The 15894-nt window shown below is 35.1% G+C and overlaps 2 protein-coding genes and 2 pseudogenes across 2 annotated transcripts; 3 read left to right on the top strand and 1 right to left on the bottom strand.

Moving 5' to 3' along the window:
- The first annotated feature begins 1424 nt into the window (after nt 1-1424).
- LOC106309167 lies at nt 1425-2414 on the top strand (annotated as a pseudogene).
- A 533-nt stretch (nt 2415-2947) lies between these two features.
- LOC106310543 (phosphatidylinositol 4-phosphate 5-kinase 4) lies at nt 2948-6308 on the bottom strand. Its single transcript, XM_013747774.1, has 8 exons — nt 4908-6308; nt 4575-4742; nt 4319-4484; nt 4128-4244; nt 3847-4040; nt 3563-3693; nt 3407-3479; nt 2948-3329 (listed from the first exon to the last, which is right to left on the bottom strand). Exons 1-8 carry the CDS (start codon nt 6110-6112, stop codon nt 3041-3043), a joined length of 2343 nt encoding a protein of 780 aa, XP_013603228.1. The 5' UTR covers nt 6113-6308; the 3' UTR covers nt 2948-3040.
- LOC106309166 (protein pleiotropic regulator PRL2-like) lies at nt 6228-14663 on the top strand. Its single transcript, XM_013746229.1, has 3 exons — nt 6228-6255; nt 6417-6447; nt 13262-14663. Exons 1-3 carry the CDS (start codon nt 6228-6230, stop codon nt 14661-14663), a joined length of 1461 nt encoding a protein of 486 aa, XP_013601683.1.
- A 592-nt stretch (nt 14664-15255) lies between these two features.
- LOC106309165 overlaps nt 15256-15894 on the top strand; it is a 4000-nt pseudogene continuing 3361 nt past the window's right edge.

Genomic DNA, 15894 nt, shown 5'->3' with positions numbered 1-15894 from the left:
TTCATTATGATGAGCATCCTCAAAATTATTATTTACTACTACTAGCTTTATTTCCCCCCCATAACCCTCTCCATGTTGATACCAAATGTAGTATTGTGGTGTAAATCATTTGTTTACTAAATGCTTCCATACAGTTTCACTACGTGCAAATTTTGAATTCTTGCATTTCCGACAGGGGCATAACATCTTACCACTTTCCAGCGTGATCGGTGTACAGCCCGCCTGGTGCATGAATGTCTCTAGCCCGCTCAGAAATGCGTTCGTCACCCTCCCGTCGGAATCTTTGTGCAAATACATCCAACTCCGTAACTCGTAAATACTACCGCCACCGGCCATTTTTTTCTTAGATTTTGTTTTGAAAATTTTTTTTTGCTGTTTTTTTTTCCCGTTTGTGTGTTGTGAGGAAGAGAGTTGTGGGAAATGACATATATATAGAGAAATTTTCGAGTTGGGTAGTTGAAATATAACAACGATTTTACAAGGAATGTTTTACATGGATTTTACATGTTTTTAACATAAGATTTACAACCACTTTACAACGAATTTAGGTAAGTTAAAGCACATTGAATACACGTTTTCACCTAAATATAACGGTAACATGTTTCGTTGTAATGTCGATGTAACGGTTACGACAAATTTCTCTTTCCACGTACTTTCGTCGTAAACTTACATTGACTTTACGACGAAACCGTTTCGTCGTAAAGTTACATGGAGTTTACGACGAATTTTGGTCTCTTCGTAATTGCGTTGTAAACACCATGTAAATTTACGACGAAATATTTTCCTCGTAAATCTTCGTTGTTATAGAAACGTTTTCTTTTAGTGAAAATATTATATTAGTTTGGAAATGTGGGTCACTATAAGAATCTATGTAACCTCATTGGCTCACATTTAGAGTTTGGGAATATTTTTTACCAGTTCTTGGAAGAATAACTAAATCACAACATATTTTAGTGTAGACATAGATGGGCATCATGTTGACCTAAATATTGTAATGGCTTTATTGTGCTAAATAATGAGGCTGCATGTATTTAAGAAAGACACTAAATTTCAAAAATGCTTATGTATAGGCTTACATCATGTCATGTGGATGCCCAAAGCATCTTCCACCTTATTTCAACGAATATATAATACATGTAATCTTCTTATAATCTTTAAGCTGACTCATCTTTCAATACACAAATATATAATCTTCTTATAGTTTTGATACATGTATTATATATAATACATGTATAATTTTATATAATTTTAATGAACAGAGGTTTTAACCAAGCAGTGGTAATTGACCAAAACAAAATCAAGCAGTGGTAGTTAGATTGTAATCTTTTTGAACTCGGTGTATATCCATACCGGTTTTAAATTTCATTTCTGTTGAAAACTAAATTATCACTGCTTAACCAGTTTAGACTTGAGTTTCGTCACAGATGGTGAACATGTAGACCGTAACAGACAATTGGTTCAAATTTGGGTCATACACGTTGGTATGATTTCGGACTAATCCACTCTAAACACTAAATACGTTTTTTCCTGGAGCCAACCGGATAGCCAATAGAGTCTATAAAAGATAAAAAGTTTTTATAACATATTTTAACGCAGCTTTATAACATATGTATTTGTTATCAAGAAGCGTAATCGCAATGCTAGTGAGCGTGACCGTCGCAAGAAGATCAACTCTTTATTTTCATCTCTCCGCTCAAGTCTTCCAACCTTAGATCAATCGGTAAGTAACTATTCTGACGTCCCTTATATTTTGGACGTTTTAAAAGAATGTGCTCGGAATCTTGCAGTGAGATAAGACCTACAGTGATATACAAAAGAATATCTAATATATCAATAAGTTACACGTCAATTAATTTTAAGTTGGAACTCCATAAATTTAACAGAATAAATACGTTTGTGTTTGCATCTATACCATCTAGAACAAAAATGCTGAGAATCCTTTTTCCTTTTCTTTCTTGCAGAGGAAGCTAAGTATTTCTGGAACCAATTCACGGAGCTTAAAGTACATACCAGAGGTGCATGAGCAAGCGAAGAAGTTATTACAGAATAAGGAAGAACTCTTGATTAATTCGTGTATCGGATCAAAGAGGCATTGAACATTACGTTAAGCCACAACCAAAGGCAGTGTCAAGTTATATATCCACTGTTCCCGTCACTAGGCTTGGAGACAACGAAGTGATGGTCCAAATTTCATCGTCCAATTGATTCATAACTTCTCAATATCCAATGTGTTAACTGGACTAGAAGAAGATGGGGTTTGTTCTTGTGGATGTTTCATTTTCAAGGTCGCAAGAGGAAAGGCTTTTCTACACTTTTCATCTTCAAATGGAAAACATGGATAGTTATTACAAAATGAATTCGAAGCGTTGCGTGAAAAGATGCTGTACGAGAAATGTGAGAACTCGTTTATGTGATTAATTCATCTTCAAAAAAAAAGAAGTGAAATAAAAAAAAGTCAATTCTCTCGGATAAACATCTTTAAGTTTGTGTCACAAAAATAGACTTCAAAAACTAAAATGACCAAAATAGCATTTTTTTATTTTGAAAATTTTAAATTTGTTTTTTTTTTAATTTGAAATCCTATCCCAAAACTCCACTCTTCAACTTTAAATCTGAAACCCTAAACTCTAAACCATAAACCCTAAACCCTAAATTCCACTCTTTAACTCTAAACCATAATGTCTAGATTAATTAACCTTTGGGATAAAAATGTATATTTACTTCTTTTGATAAAACAATTAAATCTATTTTGGTCATTTTATTTTTAAGGTCTATATTTGTGACAAAATCTTTTTTAGGTAGAATTTCTCGTAAAAAAATTATTCACTGCTAAAATGTCAACTTTTGTCACGTACTTAGTTTTTTTTTTTTTGAAACATTTTTCCTTACATACTTAGTTTATTGTAGAATTAATACAGTTTATGAAATAAAATAAAGTAGTGGCTGCATAACCATTGCCGAATGGAAGTATATAAAACCTAAGCCTTCATTTCTTGGCGCACAAGAAACCTAAAAAGGCCAGAAACAGTGGAAACTTGTTTCAATCGTCCTCAGAGAAGACCTTAAAGATAAAATCACGGAAGCGTCTCGAGTACAGCCTCGGATCAACGGCTGAGATTGAAGTAGGATCGTACTGGATACTCTTGTAAGCATGTTCAAGTTTCTTGCTGATATCGTAGTCTTGAAGAATGTCTATGATTCCAAAGATCATTACAACTTCATAGTACTCTCCCGTTGGTTCCCCAACTAGCTGGAACTCACAGTCGCTCCTTCTCATTGTCCTCTCTGCTCGAGCCGGCATGTTACCTCCAAGTCTAATACTAGCCCACCTGCAACAATCAGCACATTTCTTGGACTCCAGAATCAGAGAAAGTATGAGTTCAACTTTTGTTGTGTGTTTACTTACCTTGTGGGATCGGATAGAAGCTGATCTACGTCTACTCTTGAGAGACGAGGGGCTGTTTCATCTTCAAACTCACCTGAAGTTGACAAGGAAAAATAGTTTGGTTGATACATTCTAATGAAGAGAGACATGTTTGTTGGTTTTTTCAAGAATGCGAACCAATAGGTGTGCGTGCTCCAGAAGGTATCAACTCTCCAGCGACTGATGCTTCTCTGAAATGAATCCCAACCAGAAGACTGTAGTCCATGATCCTCTCCTGTTCTAGAAACTCACAGTCTTTGTCGACTTGTCTGAAAATTAAAGCAACGGTCATAATAATTATAATGTAGTGTGGTAACTAATCCACTGGGTATCACTAAGGACGTTCCTTCCGGTTCAGTCGATAGGACATAAATATAAATAATGTAACTGTGAAGTAAAGATATTGATTGATGGTTACTAACCTAATGAATTCTTGAAACCAAGCTTTCTGTAGTCTGAAAATGAAATTCAGATCAAGATCTTTCAAGATTGTGTTTGAGTTGATTTCTGATTCAGGTTTATCGGTTGTGCGGCCAAGAGAAGATCCTTTAAGATCAAAGCGTCTGTGGATAGAGTACTCTGAACAAAATAGGTTACCCATAATGACAAACCGCACCTGCAAAAAAAAAGGAGATGAACTCGATGAAGATCCAAGCTGCACCCTTTCTTTATATTTTAAGTTAGCATTGTTCTCACTTCTTACCTTCTTTTGGATTGTTCCAGTCAACTTCACACAGTGGAGACCGTAGAATCTAATCACCAAAGTGTTCTCAAATGCTCTAACATGGTTGTAATAAGCTGCAAGCATTCTCAGAAGCACCTGCATCACATAATTCAAGAAAGCAGTTAATATGTGTAGCAGCCACACACCTTTATATGGTAACTTAAACTCACTTTAGTTTCAGACTTCTTCATTGTCTTTATCATGTAACGATCATCGTTCGTCAAGTAGAAAAAACTTCCACTTTTACCAGGAGATGATAGCTCCCTAAGGGCATCATTACCGCAGATCGATAACATGTAATCAGCTGGATCTACCTTGAACAGCTTCCTCAGGCTCCTGAAAGATAGGTAAATTAGTATAACATGTTGTAAGAATAAGCAGCACCAATGAGAGCTAAATAGAGAGGTCAGTGTTATGTTTTCTCACCTAAAAACTAATGGGCAATAGTCTTTCCATTTGAATTCACTAGATTGGTGAGGAGGTGTGTATTTGGCTCCTTCTGGTGGAAATCTTGTCCATAACTTCTCCTTTGGATCAAAAGCTGAATGCTTAAGATCAAGAGACACAACCTGAGCTTGTTTTCCAACAGCATGTCTGCATAACCAAAACATCAACAAAGCTTTAACTTATAATATAACTCAATGTTCAAAAAATCGTTAGACGGTAGTTATGCATTTTTTATGGGACTATTGGTTATACTGCGCCTAGACCGATTTTTAGAACATTGATATAACTAAGGAGGTAAAGTGAGATAGTTACCTGATTCCAAGCTGTAGATTAAGCATAAGCTCGTAATTCCGGTGACCTTTCGATATGGTCTCGCCTTGCTTCTTCCCTGCCTTTGGCAATCTCATAGGCACAGGACTAGGTCTCAAGCTCTGAATCAATCCTTCAGCCTCAAGTCTCATTATCTCAGCATCCAAATCTCTCCTTGTAGTTGAATCAATATCAGCAGCGCCTTCACCACTATCACTTCCCCACATATTCATCTTCTCAAACGCTCTATCCAAACCAACACTTACCCTCCCATCAACAGATATCCTCCTCGGCTTCTCAACACGCTTGGAAGAGTTCCAAACAGAGAGCTTCTTCTGTGAAGGCAACACAGGAACCCTTTCTCCACTACAAATCTTGTACTCACTCAGATTATCAAACACGTCTTTAGGATCCCAATCAAGAGTCCCTTCGTTGCCTGATGGATAGTAAGTACCGTTCATTTCTTCAGGATCTTTAGACCAATGACCAACGTAGAAACTCCCATCGTCCCATTTGAATGTCCCGTTACCATTAGGGAAACCATCATCCCAAAACCCATCGTATCTATTACCATCCCTTGACCAAACAAAAGTACCTTTGCCACTAATAGTACCGTTCTTCCATTCACCGATGCAATAGCTCCCATCTCTCCAACGATACTTCCCTTGAGCTTCTTGCAAACCCCTTCTCCATTCACCATCATACACATCTCCGTTTGCAAAACTCTTGATCCCATGTCCATGTTTTAGGTTCATCACCCACTGACCTTTATAAGTATCTCCACTAGGACCTGTGTAAGTGCCAGTCCCATCCATGTACCCGCTTTTGAACTCGCCTTCATACATGGCACCAGAAGGCCAACCGAACTTGCCTTTCCCCATAGTCTTCCCGTTGTACCAATCACCAATGTACATGCAACCATCTGTCCATAGATATTTACCGTGCCCGTGGGGAAAACTATCGTACCATTGACCTGTGTAATAGTCTCCATTGGGAAGCACTCTCTCTTCTTGGTACAGTTCACCTACGCTGCTTGTGTTAGTGCTGCTCTCATGATCATCATTCTCCTCGGTTGTTGTAGCATCATCATCTGTCTGTAGAGCTACCGGTACCGTCCCAAAAATACTGTTTGCACGTTTCTTGGCTTGTTGGGTCTTTCTCATCGTCACCTCCCAAGCTTTTAGAACACAGCTTTGTTCCTTGCTCATTTTTGCTTCTTTTTTTTCTAGAGACCTATATATAACCTTGAACAATACCTAAGAAAGCATATGTTTTCTTGTCTACAACAAATCATATGGATGTACACATACACAAGAGAAGATCATGAACTATATGCTGAAAAAGACAAAATGTAAAACCTAAAATCATTCGATCAAAAGCAGCATGAAGAAATCTGCAATGCCTTTTTCTTCTACATTTCATCTTTTCTTGTCGTTTCCTCTTTTAACTAATTATGTAATTCAAAGAAGAAACCGTTCATCTCCTCAAACCATTGAAAGCCTTCAAATTTAGACTCGTTTCTTTCTATTCTTAGCATTTCCGAGTTTTCATCTCAGATTTTCTCTAAAATAAAATTTTAGAATAACTGATCAACTTAGCCTAAACTAATGATGTCTCCAATGTGGGAGCTATCGGCGACAGAGATAGATGAAACTCGAACTCAGTGAAACATTCTGTCAAGAACAGCTTAAGCTCATTGATTAAACTGTTGAATTTTCAATTATAAGTTTTCCTTTTTTCCATTTTCGATATTAGCTTAAATGCAAAAATCGAAAATTAATAGGGATAATTTGAAAAATACACTGTTTATCATTTAAAATTTGAAATGTATATTCCTTTTTTCTTTTTTTTGAACATTACACTTTCTTGTTGGAACACGGAGAAAGTTCTAACAGCTCTCCTCTACGATGTACAGGAAAAAAAAATCAAAATTTGTTTGTTATAGATCTGTCGAAGTTCTTGTGTGTTTCTCAGTCTTGTTCCAACGTTCTATGCGATGAGGTAAGTCTCCCTTTCATTCTCGAAGTCGTTTCCTTTATAACAGAGAATATAGATTGCGTTTTTTACCTTAATTGTTCCTCAATTTTGAAACTTGACATACCTATTAGATGATTACATTTTAAGACAAAGTTTTTGTATTTTAGGGTTTTTGAATCAATATGAATTTTTTTTACACACCAACTGTTCGATGAAATGCTAAACTGGATTTTTCTCTGTTTTGCAGTGACTCTTTTGAAGCATGTTTCACAATATACTACAATGGAAAATTTGAAATTAATGATGGTCTCACTTCATATAAAGGAGGGGATACATATGTTCTTGTTTGCTATCCCGAGATGATGTTCACAAAGCTGTCGGACGCACTTGGAATCAGCTTATACGGACAAAGGATTTGGTACAAACTTCCTTATGAAGACATCACAGAGCTGAAAATGATGTGTAACGGCGATGCAATGTACCAAAATCTGCTTAGCTCATTAATTTTGACAAAGGCTGCTCAGATTTTCTTGGAAAAAGATGATGATCTTATAGCTTCTGGTGATGGGGATGGACATTCTGGTCATGGAGATGGAAGTGCTGCTGATGGCGATAGAGTGAGAGGTGATACATCACATAACAGTGATTCTGAAATGCTTGATGAAGATGCACAAGTGGAGCTTAATGTAGCCGGCTTTGTTGATGAAGATGAGCATCACAATGATGAGGTAACTCCTCAGAACTCTGATTGTGAGGATGGTGGTCGCCGATATCAAAGGTGTAAGAAAGGGAGTGGTGAACTAAAGTTAGGGCAAGCATTTGATAGTATACCTGAGTTCAAGGAAGCTGTGGTTGACTATGCCCTAAAGAGTGGATTCAATGTGAAATTTAGTATATGGGGATGTGAAAAATCAGAGGTGAGGTGTGGAGTTGTTGCTGGAGGTGAGGGCGATAATGATGGGGCTGATGGTAATGCTGATCATGTTGTTCCTAGTGGAGATGGAAGTAATAAAAACGAGGACAAAGGGTGCCAGTTCAGAATCTACTGCTCCTATGAAAAATCAGCAGGAATGTTTTTGATTAAGACATTTCAGGAGGAGCATTCATGTATACCAGATGGATATAGCCAGGTCGTTAGGGATAGGATTGAGGAAACTTAGCACTTAGAGCAATTAGACAACTTTCCGTTTTTGTTATTCGAGTTGCGCGACTCAATCAGGTTTAGCCGTCTTAGGGTTGTTAGAACTAGGAATCTCGCCGACAGCTCAACAGCTCAGGCTTATACCTTGTTGTAAACGCTCATACACAAATTCAGAATAAGACTTCTCTTTGCTCCCTTTTTACGATTTCTTATACTTTATCATTGTTATCTCGTGTTCTGATTGCTTAGCGTGTGGTATTAGTAGATATCCGGGACCTCTGGGAAAATAGAGTTCTCCTACTTTCCTAATTTAAACGGAAATCGACAGTGCGAATTTCGGTTCCCACATGTAACGGCGATGCAATGTACCAAAATCTGCTTAGCTCATTAAATTTGACAAAGGCTGCTAAGATTTTCTTGGAAAAAGATGATGATCTTATAGCTTCTGGTGATGGGATGGACATTCTGGTCATGGAGATGGAAGTGCTGCTGATGGCGATAGAGTGAGAGGTGATACATCACATAACAGTGATTCTGAAATGCTTGATGAAGATGCACAAGTGGAGCTTAATGTAGCCGGCTTTGTTGATGAAGATGAGCATCACAATGATGAGGTAACTCCTCAGAACTCTGATTGTGAGGATGGTGGTCGCCGATATCAAAGGTGTAAGAAAGGGAGTGGTGAACTAAAGTTAGGGCAAGCATTTGATAGTATACCTGAGTTCAAGGAAGATGTGGCTGACTATGCCCTAAAGAGTGGATTCAATGTGAAATTTAGTAGATGGGGATGTGAAAAATCAGAGGTGAGGTGTGGAGTTGTTGCTGGAGGTGAGGGCGATAATGATGGGGCTGATGGTAATGCTGATCATGTTGTTCCTAGTGGAGATGGAAGTAATAAAAACGAGGACAAAGGGTGCCAGTTCAGAATCTACTGCTCCTATGAAAAATCAGCAGGAATGTTTTTGATTAAGACATTTCAGGAGGAGCATTCATGTATACCAGATGGATATAGCCAGGTCGTTAGGGATAGGATTATTGCCAAGTTGTTCTTGAACGAGATTAGAAGAGATCCTACTCTCAAGCCTAAGGTCATGCAAGAAAGACTTGAAGAGAAGTACAAGGTGATTTCTTCATAAGATCAATGTAGGAAGGGTAAGAAAAAAGCTTTGATGATGATTCAAGATGAACATGACAAGCAATATGCGAGGCTTAAGGACTACAAAGTAGAGGTTTTAAAATGTAATCCAGATTCTACTATGGAGATTGGAACAACTACAGATGAAAGAGGTTTAGAGGTTTTTGACAGGATATATGTCTGCTTAGCTGCCTTAAAGAGAACATGGATTGCATATTGTCGTCCAATATTTGGCATAGATGGCTGTTTTTTGAAGACTAGTGTCCAAGGTCAATTCTTAGCAGCTGTTGGTAGAGACTCAAACAACCAATTGTTTCCTGTTGCTTGGGCGGTAGTGCAAGTGGAGAACACTGACAGTTGGCTTTGGTTTATTCAGAAGCTCAAACATGATTTAAAATTGTTAGATGGGACAGGGTTCACATTAATATCGGATAGGCAAAAGGTAACTGATCACTGCTGTTGATTTAACTTCTTTATTTTCATGCTTGATTTAACTTGTTTGTCTTCAATTGCAGGGTCTGATAAATGCTGTTGAACATGAACTGCCTCGAGTAGAACACCGTATGTGTGCAAGGCACATCTACGGAAACTTAAGGAGAGCTTATCCAGGAAAGGAACTGCCTAAAGACTTGTTCTGGGCAGTAGCAAAGAGTTTTAATATTGGAGATTATGAGGTAGCTCTACAAGCATTAAAGAATTTTGATGTGCGAGTGTATGAAGCAGTGTTGATGAAGAATCCACAGAACTGTAGCAGGGCGTTCTTCAGCTCTACTTCTGTCTGTGAAGATGTCTCCAACAATTTCTAAATGCCCAGGCCTAAAACTGACTATTGAAGGAAGAACCTCAACTTGTGGAAGATGTGGACACGGAGGACATAACAGTAGGAAATGTCCTAATCATGGCTGTCCCGTTTTTAGGCCAAGGAAACCACCTTCTGAAGGACCAAGCCAATCATCACAAAATTCGAATCGTGGTGGTAATATTATAGTTATTTTTTTAGATTGCTATAGCTTTTTGCATATGACTTATATTTTTTCCTTTTGGTGTGTTTTGAAGGAGGATAAAAGCAGCTTTTGGTGTATTTAAAAGGAGCACATAAACAGCTTTTGGTGTGTTTTTAAGGAACATAGACGCAACTTGATGATTGTTTTGTTGCTGTCTGTAGACTATTTTGTTAGTGATTTTATTTTTGGTATTGGAGTTGTCACTCCATCATTTTTTGTATGACTTTTGAATCGGATGTTTCTGATTTTTGGATGGTTTATATCGTTGTCTTTTGTTGATTAATTATCAGGGTAAATCTTATATGACAACCCAAATTTTCAGCACAACTCTTGTCAAATTCTCTTCACAGACACGTTAAAGAGACAAAGTGAAGAGCTTTAAACGACCACGTTGGAAAATAAGGTTCTAAAACAACGACTTTTTGTTGATCTCTTATTAATTCCCGCAGCGTACAAAACGACGTCGTTTAGAGGAAACAGCCACGTCAGCTTCTGTTAAGAATCCGTTTGCCAGATGTCAAAAATGAAGATTTTGGCACAAAAAAATTAATCAGGTATGTAATTTCAATTAAAAAGAAAGTTGGGTATGTTTTCGCACCGGCATATTCATGTGTGTTTGGGCTGGTTTTGACCGCTTTTCCTTTTAATAACCAAAATGTAAAAATGAAAATATTATTATTATTCATGTGTGAGAAAATTAAGTTTGAGATAAACACGTAATGTTGTTGGGGTTTAGTTTTTCACGAAATGGATTAAACCATGTTGCTTTACTGCAACTCCACGAATTTTTATATGCACAAAGTTCACAAATATAATCTCTTCCCTATAATCATGCTAATCAAAGTACAATGTTACGGTAGCTAATAAACTGTAACATAAAGAAAAGAGATACATCAAGGCACCGTTTGGCTTTTATATTTCTTGGATTGTTTTCATGAGTGTCTGGTCTTATATCAAGACAAGAAAGATCTTGAAGGGATCATTTAGTATTTGCTAAAGAAGTTTATATCTTGATTGATTGGTTTCTGTTCTAAAAGGATCCTAAAAGCAATAATATATGGTGAATTGTGATGAAAAACTTCAAAGCATTTTTGCTTCGGAAGCAACAGTGGAGCTAGTCGAGCTTTTGCCACTTTTTAGATTCTGTATAATTGATTTATTTTCTTAGTTAAATTCTCGTGAGGGATCTAATATGTTTTCTGCACTACTTTTAGATTTTTTTTCTACAGTATTTTGTGTAATATGTTTATGATGATGACGACATGAAGCTTCTTCTAAGAGATAATAAAACATTGTGGCGTCGAATAATTAATTAAATGAGATTTTATATAGATATTAAGATAAATATAAAACCAGACGGTTGTTGGATTTACTTTATAAACACTTTAAATTTAAATATTAGAATACATATAAATTGGATATTTTCGTCATTTTATCTATAAATAAGTGTAGTTTTCAAAAACAGTTAAACACAGTGTAATCTTCAAAATATAAACTCATAAGAAGGTATTTTTCTAAATTCTATATTAAAATGAAAAAAAAAACAATTAGTCTGAATATCTCCTTTTTCTTGGTTAACAAGACTGAAACTTTCCTAATGTATTTACTTCGTATAATCTATATTATTAAAAGAGAAGTGCTCATTTGAAAATGTTCTTACTTCATTAATTAAACTCCCTTTTTTTTCTTGTCTTTTTCAGTTGCATTTATGAAATATCATAAAATGAATAAAACTGCCTAATTTATCACTTGTCTTTTCAGTTATATTAATGAAATATGCTTAAATGAATTTAAACTTCCTATTTTATTGTTTGTCTTTTTCAGTTACTTTAATGAAATATCCTTAAATAAATTTGGACATAATGTCATTTAATCAACCCAAAAAACTCATGAGTTATCCTTACGTGCATAATCTTAATAATGAAGATTTTTAAAAACGTGCATCATTAAAATGTTACCTAAAACATGCAGCACTAATATATAACATGCATCAATAAAACTAGAATTTGAATCACACAATTGTACGGATATTATTTTCAGTTGATTAAATTTAAAAATAATTATTTATTCAAAAAATATTTAAGAATGACTATGTTTTTAAAAATTATATGGTATATTTGCTCATAACTCATTTGTCATTTGATAAATTGTTAGAAAGAAAATTTTAGCATAATATAACTCAGTTGTCATTTGCTAAATTTATGGTTTTTATTTATATTTTTTATTATTTAATTATAATATTTCATTTTATATTTTAAAGCTAAATGAATTTTCTTTCAAACAATATTTTTGTAAATGTATTTTTTAAAAAATAATCAATTAAAATTGTTATTATCATTGAATATCGTTATTTTTGACATAATTTGAGTTTTCGTTTACATCAAAACTTATCATATTTTAGGATAATTTTAATTTAAAATGTAATTTTCATATTTTTCAAACAAATTCTAAAAATATTTTTTAAATATTTTGTTATAATTGTTAAAAAAATATTGAGTTGCATTTCAATTAAAAAGGTAAAGATATTAAAATATGTAAAATTTAATATAGTTTTAAGAAAATGGTCAAAATAAAAAAAATTACACATAAAATAATCATGATTTTTGTTAACTGGGCGGATCATTATTTATACGATATCGCACACGAAAGAAAAAAATTTTGTTTTTAAAACTATCTAATTAACTCTATACTCATTTTTTATATTTTTTATATGATATCACACATTCGTAAAAAATAGATATTTTAAGATGCAAAAAAAAATATTTACTTAATGAATATAATATGAACGTATATTACAAATACATCATTTAATAAAATAAATAATTAAAAACTGAAAATGCATATCCGCGCTGATCAGGGTCTAGTTATAATAATTACTTGATGCTCACGAATACTTTCCTTTTCACTTTTCCTTTTAAGGTTTAACCGTTTAAGTCATATTTTTTAAAAGCAAATTTAACGAATATACAAAAAAGGAAAATGTGTATTTTTGCCTTTTCTTTCTAAATTAATTCTCTATATAAACCATACGTGACTCAGACAGATAGTTTCTTTTTCGTGTAAAAACCCTAATCGAGTGAAGGAAAACGACGATGACGAGGGAGATCGAACCACAGTCACTGCAAAAGCTGAGTCTCAAATCAGTAAAGCGAGCTCTTGATCTTTTCTCCCCCGCTCATGATCAACTCGCTCCGCCTGATCCGGAAAGCAAAAAGATTCGGCTTTCTCACAAGTTTCAAGTTGCATTTGGAGGTGTAGAGCCCGTGAGTAAGCAGTCTATACGTAGAGCTGAATATAATAATGAGCAGATAGCTTCATCCAACGCCCTTGCCGCCCTTCCAGGTCCAGAAGGAGCCAAACAGGGCAAAGCTTTAGTTGTCGGTCCTACTTTACCGCCAAGAAGCTTGAACGACAACACCGTTCACGCAGGCAAAAGCACCACGATTCTTCCTGCATTCGGATCCTCATCTGAAAGAAACCTGTCAACTTGTGCTTTAATGCCTAGTCGATGGCCCCGTCCAGAGTGGCATGCACCATGGAAGAATTACAGGGTGATCCAGGGGCACTTGGGGTGGGTTAGATCTGTTGCATTTGACCCAAGAAATGAATGGTTTTGCACTGGTTCAGCTGATCGTACCATTAAGGTATGGGATGTAGCGAGTGGAGTTCTGAAGCTCACACTTACTGGACATATTGGGCAAGTACGAGGCCTTGCTGTATGCAACAAAGATGCCTACATGTTCTCTGCTGGTGATGACAAGCAAGTCAAATGCTGGGACCTTGAGCAGAATAAGGTTATCCGATCTTATCATGGCCATCTCTCTGGCGTCTACTGTTTAGCTCTTCATCCAACTCTGGACGTTTTACTAACCGGAGGGCGAGACTCTGTCTGCAGGGTGTGGGATATCCGTACGAAGATGCAGAATTTTGCACTCTCGGGACATGACAAAGACGTTTGTTCCGTCTTCACCCGTCCAACCGACCCTCAAGTTGTTACCGGATCTCATGATTCCACCATTAAATTTTGGGACCTTCGATATGGTAGAACAATGACAACTCTAACGAATCATAAGAAAGCTGTCAGAGCAATGGCGCTCCATCCAACAGAGAATGCTTTTGTTTCTGCATCGGCTGATAACATCAACAAGTTTAGCCTTCCTAAGGGAGAGTTTTGCCACAACATGCTTTCTCAGCAAAGAGCCATAATCAACGCAGTGACTGTGAATGAGGATGGTGTAATGGTCACTGGAGGTGATAATGGAAGCTTATGGTTCTGGGATTGGAAGAGTGGTCACAGTTTCCAACAGGCAGAAGCTATTGTACAGCCTGGTTCGCTGGAGAGTGAAGCTGGTATATATGCAGCGTGTTACGATCAGACGGGTTCAAGGCTGGTAACGTGTGAGGCAGACAAGACCATAAAGATGTGGAAGGAAGACGAGAACGCTACTCCTGAAACCCATCCTCTTAACTTCAGACCTCCCAAAGAGATCAGACGCTTCTGAGGTCTCTCTCTCGCACACACACCTCTCTAGTTATCTCAAACTCAAGTCAGAGGAATCACTAATCTTACAAATATAAGATGCTTCTCCCCCAAGATAAAGTAATGTTAATTGTAGTTTTGCCATTATTGTGGACAAGGGCATCTCGGTATGAAGATTTTCTCCAATTAAGACTAACCCTTACACTTGCACAATATTTACAGCCTAATGCCACTGAAATAATTAAATGAACTTATTTTGAATAATCTTTGTCTTTTCCAAAATTAATGAAGTAATAATTACTCCTAATTATATAATTATATGCTTTCCATGTCTTTTTCAAAATTAATAAAACATTTCCTAAATTAAATTCACAATCAATTCAATATAAATTTTTTAACTTATCTATGTCATATTAATATTATAAACATTAATGAATATCAATAATATACACAAAATATTTTTGTAACAATATAAGTATATTACATGCACCATTATAATTATTTACAAACCTACCATGTATATAAAATAATTTATTAGACATTTTCATAAAATTTTGATCCAAAAAAAAAACAAAATAAAACATTTGTATAGATGCACGGATCATATTCTAAAAATGGTGGTAATACAATTGACGGTTCACAAGATAAAATAAAATTTAAAAAAATATAAACTATAAAATTATTATGCTTATAAATGTTATTAAATAATAATTTAACACATGTAAAACTTTAGAATATATATTATCACTTAGGCAAAATAAATATTTATTTACAAAAATAAAAGCAAACATCCGCAAGGTCGTGGTTTAAATATACACAAATTTAAACTCATTTATAATTTCTTATCAGTTACATCAAATTTATAATTTCTTATCAGTTACATCAAATTTATATTTTCATTTTATTTTCTTACAAATTTAAATCTTAATTTGTATATGTTCCAAATTTGATAGAAGTTTGACAATCATTTTATTTTCTTACAAATATTATAGCTAATGTTTCATTTATAAATAGCATGCTAATTCACAATTGTCTATTTTCGTACTTTTTATTTAAAAAATTTGTTCGCTATATATCTTAGATATGAAACTTATTATATAAATGTTAGATTTGTTTATATAATACCTAATATTGGTGATATATTTTACGCTAAAATGCTAAAATATAAAATTAAGTACAAATATAACATTTAAATTTACAAATATGACTACATTAACAAATATATCATTAAATACAAACACAAATTAAATACT

Source organism: Brassica oleracea, chromosome C8 (genome assembly GCF_000695525.1).
Source record: "Brassica oleracea var. oleracea cultivar TO1000 chromosome C8, BOL, whole genome shotgun sequence".
NCBI lineage: Eukaryota > Viridiplantae > Streptophyta > Magnoliopsida > Brassicales > Brassicaceae > Brassica > Brassica oleracea.
The sequence above is the reverse complement of the archived record's forward strand: the minus strand, read 5'-3'. Positions and strand labels throughout refer to the sequence as shown.

Excerpts from the sequence above, each read along its gene's own strand:
- LOC106309166 (XM_013746229.1), top strand. The coding sequence starts at position 6,228 with ATGAACTATATGCTGAAAAAGACAAAAT. Across the intron at positions 6,256-6,416 it reads TATGCTGAAAAAGACAAAAT|ACTCGTTTCTTTCTATTCTT; the intron begins GTAAAACCTAAA and ends CTTCAAATTTAG. Across the intron at positions 6,448-13,261 it reads TCTATTCTTAGCATTTCCGA|GGAGATCGAACCACAGTCAC; the intron begins GTTTTCATCTCA and ends GACGATGACGAG.
- LOC106310543 (XM_013747774.1), bottom strand. The coding sequence starts at position 6,112 with ATGAGCAAGGAACAAAGCTGTGTTCTAAAAGCTTGGGAGGTGACGATG. Across the intron at positions 4,485-4,574 it reads TATTGCCCATTAGTTTTTAG|GAGCCTGAGGAAGCTGTTCA; the intron begins GTGAGAAAACAT and ends CCTATCTTTCAG. Across the intron at positions 3,480-3,562 it reads TGGAGCACGCACACCTATTG|GTGAGTTTGAAGATGAAACA; the intron begins GTTCGCATTCTT and ends TGTCAACTTCAG.